At 47.8% G+C, this 4,852-nt stretch overlaps 1 protein-coding gene across 1 annotated transcript in view; it reads right to left on the reverse strand.

The window, feature by feature from the left end:
- FGF18 (fibroblast growth factor 18) overlaps positions 1-4,451 on the reverse strand; it is a 43,199-nt gene extending 38,748 nt beyond the window's left edge. The window contains exon 1 of the mRNA XM_008940045.1: positions 4,271-4,451. Within this exon, the coding sequence (XP_008938293.1) occupies positions 4,271-4,451 (181 nt within the window). The remainder of the gene's footprint in view (positions 1-4,270) is intronic.
- Positions 4,452-4,852: the final 401 nt, after the last annotated feature.

A 4,852-nucleotide genomic window follows, 5' to 3' on the forward strand; every position in this document is an offset into this window, starting at 1 on the left:
ACGTCCCCAGACCTCCTGTCCCAGAAGGATCTCTTGAGTCCTCAGCTAAATCCCACTGAAGTCAGGGGGAGTCTTTGAGAGGACTTCACTGGCTCAGGGTCCACCCCCCTGGGTGGCTGAAGACGCTGGCAGCGATGGGATGCTAAGGAGAGATGTCATACCTGCGTGCCGCCCCTTGAAGCTTCCCATGCTGTAGGCGAGAAGGTTTATAAAATAGATGGTTTATAACCTTCTAAGGGACCCAAGAGGGTTTTTTTTAAACTGTGACAGCTGAGGTCAATGGACAAAATACCACCAGACAGAGAGACACCTGGAACACGCTAACAACCTACCTACATATTCGGCGTCCCAGCCCGCAGGACTCGCCCCTCCACAGAGAGGGCAAGCCCACAGACCTCTCACACCCCCCCTCCTCTCCTAACGGCTATCACCTCTCATCATCCCACAGGACAGCAGTAGCCAGGGATGAATTAAAACAAAAATCACATGGCTGTGAAATACAAATGAGGCAAAAAATGCCTTCACCCAACCAAGAGAGCTCTGTCTCCCCAACTGCGCCGGATACAAAGATCGTGAGCAAACAGGATAGAATGTCTTCTGCCTTTTGTGAAATGAAAATAAATGAAAGGATCTAAGGTTTCAGGTCACTGATCCCTCTCTTCCCTATCTGTACCATTTATCGGAGGTAGAATATAAAGGTTCCAGGTCCTTTTTTTTTTTTTTTTTTTGTCAGCACTTTAATGGTGGTTTTTTCTCCTTCCCCCTTTCATTTTCTGAATGAAAGGGCCACTTAGGAACTTGTAAAGTAATAATAAGCTTATACCAGGAATATTGTTTTTCTGGGCCAGTGCAAACTCCTCCTGAATAGGTCGAAGAGATTAAAGCAAAAATGCAATCTGTAAATAGATCAGTCTTTTAATTAGTTTATAGTCTGTTAAGAGATAATATTTTGCTCACATAGATCGTCTGTTATCTAAAGATCTTGGAGCACTTTAGGAACATCAATTAAGCCTGAAAAAAACCCACAACCTTAAGAGATAGGTAAGTGTATTTAGATTAATTAGTGTTGCTGTGAGCAGCAGGCATTATTACTAGATTTAATTTAGTCCAATAATTGACTTATCTGTTAATGGATTCTAATTCATCTGAGAAGGGATCAAATCCATCTGATTAAAAGGATTACATCGACTCAATTAATTCTATTAACTGACTTAATTTGCCATTTAATAATTTGACACATGGGGCCAGATCTTGGCCCTGAAGAAGGTATAAACCAAAAATTACATACTGGAATTATTATGCCAGCAAAACTGTGCATTGGAGAGTATGCATTTTCCCTTGCATGTGGCATTTACAGACCCAGATAAAACATTCAAGGGAGCTTCCTCTGGCCAGATTCTCCTGGCCCCGCAGCATCTTCTCTCCCTGAACCAGGGCTTGGCTGGTCATTTTGCTGTACTTGTGGTGGCTGCCTGGAAATGAGCAATTCGCTGCCTGAGATCTGCCACCTCCCCTCTTTTCTGGGCATTCTCTTCAACCAAGAGGTGAGAAGTTTTACAGAAGTCAATAAAACCTTGCAATAAAACAAACCTCCCTTCAAAGGCAGGACAAACCTCCCACACCAGCCATTTGGAAGCTGTATATGTGCAAAAAAAATAAAAAGGAAAAGAAAAGGAGAAAAAAAAAAAAAGCACCTCTTCACTTGGACACTGTTCTTTAACCAGTTGTGAATGTATGGGAGGAGAGGGGAAAGAGGTGCTAAAATGTTATTAGCTTCCCCATCCTTGAAACTGGCTGGTGCTAATTGGTGGTGATGAGCACTGTGGACTTCAGCCACAGCCACCCCCTCAACAGAGCTTCTCACATTAAGGCTGAATCTGCCTTGCCCTTGCTTAATGTTACCTTCTCTTGATAGGACTGAGCTGCTGGGAGAATTCAGGGCTGGAGCCAGCACACGGGCCCCTTTTTCCCACATCTCTTGGCTTTTCTCAGGCATTGGCTCTTGCTTGTCCACCCAAAATCTTGCGTGGGCTGTAAATCCTTGGGATATCAACTCACATTATGTCCACCAGCATTTCCACATCCCCAGTGCGGACAGGGTTAAGACAGTGGAGAAGCTGTGGGAGACTGAATCCTCTGCAAGGACAGGTAGCCAACGAAGGAGCTGGGCACTGCCCAGGGCTAGCCTGGCTCTGGCACCGTGCCAGCATCCAGGCAGCAAAACTGGGAAGAGAAAAAGGGCAGGAGGAAAGCCAGCCATCTGCTGCTCCAGAGGAAAGGTGTCCTCCTTCAGAGGCAGATCCCACCGGCAAGACGGAGATGTGGATCAAAAGTTTGCAACTGTTGAGATCCCCAGACCTGGTTTAAGCCTCTCTCTGGTCTTGATCAAAGGTTACTCCATAATAATGCCTCGGGGGGAGGGGTTCCCAGCACATAATGAATCCTGTGTCATTGCCTTTGTATCCAGTTTTGGCTGCAACACAGATGGTTCTCACTTCAGTAACTCTGACATCTCTCCCCCCTTCATTATCACAGCTAGGAGCTCTGCGTGGTCACATCCTGGACCTCCTCGTCTCACCTCACTGTCTCTCCGATTATCATGCTCTGAGCGTTCCCGTGCCAAGCAGGATGATGAACAGATTTCCATAACCTTTCAGCTAGGGCTGGGAAGGCTTTGCAGCTCCACGCGCCGAGGACCTTTCTTGGAAGCACGGGGGAGTGATCAGGCAGGATGCCAGCAAAAGGCCTCCACGGCCGGAGCACTCTGGGTTGTCAGAAGGCTTCCAGCAACCCAGGAGCAGAGAGGATTTGGTGGCGAGCTCCCCAGAGCAGAAATATCAGGCTCTGCAACCGTGCAGCATCGCAGTGGCCACGAGTGCGCTCCCGCCTCAGGATTTGTGGTTCAGACACGATTGCATATGTATGAAGGGGACAAGATGGGCTTTGACACATAAATTAGCACTTGTCAGCTGCTCATGGGCACACTTCCCTCCTGCACCCCACTGTAAATGCTGCCTTCTTTTATGGAGGGGAGAACTGCATCATGTTACCTGACAGTCACCGTGGGCAAGAGTGTTTCCTGGGAAGACAGCAGCCAGCTCCCAGCGACTGGTTTACATATCAAACCTTGAGAGGATGAATGCAATAAAATGACACGATAATTAGCAGCCAAGTGGCACTTTCCACCCCTGTTTTATCTGGAAATTTGGGAATGAAAAAGGACAAGGCTGGTGAGGCCTCAGGGCAGGGCTTTCTCTGAGAGATGGGGTGACTCTGCCCAGCAGCCATGGGGGTTCATTTCACACCAGCCAGGTGCTCTCCAGCATCACCTCCCGCGTGGTGCAGCTCACCCTGCTCCTCTGCCCATGTTGGCAGCCGTAGTTGCTGCCCTCTGTGCTAGGCATGGTGTGCACTTCATCCTGCCTGAAGCTTCAAGGGAACAATCCTTCCCAGATTTTGACCTGCCAGCACTGCAGCCCACCTCCACCTCTCAGCAGTGCTGCACATCAAGTCAACCTCACATGAACATGCATGCTAGCCACCGCATACACACACCTCTGCAGCAACACATGGACACAGGGGGTTGTACAGCCAGAAAAGAAAAGGGACTAGTTCTCTGAACAGCCCTAAAATCCTTCCAGCAAGCAGCGCCAGCAAAAGTATCTCTGCTGCAACCATCTCAAAATGGACTACAGTTACAGAGTTTTTTTCCTAATTCAGCCTGCTAGCAGCATCTTTAGCATGTCACTTGTGTGCAAACTACCATGAGAATAATTGAAGCTGCTCCTAGCCCAAGGGATATTCAACTATTTGCACTCCTGCAGGATCCATATGCCTCAAGATTCAGCTTAAAGAGTACTCTGGAGTACTCTCAAAGCTTTGAAGTCTGCTTAGGTTCAGCTCAAACCAAATATCTCCCCTGCCTAGAAAAATGAGAGTGCCTCATTGATGCACTGGATTCACCCAAACTCACGTCCAGAGTTCACGGGGAAAGAACATCCCAAATCACCAAAGCGGGTATGGTTTATGAGTTACAGTAGATGCACTGTGAGCTCATCCATTGGGCAGAAAAAGATCTTTCTCTTCAAGCACCATCACACACCAATAAATTTCCATGTTCTTAATGTGGAAAGGGCTTTTTATCCCCTTTTATCCTGTTTTTTTTTTTTTAATTGCTCTTCTTATTTTTCTCCCAAGAGATTCCCAGCCCAACACATAGGATTAAAGCCTTCGACCTGGAGTCTCAGAGGATCTCAGTAAATATTCTTACCATATTTATCTCCGTCTTCTCCTTTGGCACTGATCCTCCTGCCGAGCACTTGGATGTGTTTCCCACTTGTCCTGCTGTAGAGCTGATAGAGCCGAAGCTGCTTCCTGCTCACGTCGTCCCTCGCTCGTGTCTGGTTCTCCACGTGTATCCGAAAATCTACATTCTCCTCGGCAGCAAACATCTGGGGGTGGATGGGGGGGGGAGAGAACAGAACACAGCATGAAGCAAAACAAGTATCTTGGACAGAAGGACTGCACACAACATGCCAATGGGCACGTGGCACCAGGGGACTCGGGTTTGGCTGCCCTTCACTTGGCAGTGGTAGCCGCGGTATCAGGTGCTCAACACATAATTCTAGCCAGAGCTGGCTCTCGACAGTAAACCAGCCTGGGGTTTCAGTCAGACTGGGAGGGAGGTTGAGTAAAATATTCTGCTTGGTCCTGCTTGGATTTAATCCCAGTCAGCCACATTAGCCATACTTTAGTCTCTCCTTTGCATATACGCAGCCTCCACCAGGTTACACGGACATGCATGGGAGAAGGGGGATGGACAATTTGATTTCAGATAATTTCTGCTTCACTT

This window comes from Merops nubicus, unplaced genomic scaffold (genome assembly GCF_000691845.1).
Source record: "Merops nubicus isolate BGI_N331 unplaced genomic scaffold, ASM69184v1 scaffold12895, whole genome shotgun sequence".
Taxonomy (NCBI): domain Eukaryota; kingdom Metazoa; phylum Chordata; class Aves; order Coraciiformes; family Meropidae; genus Merops; species Merops nubicus.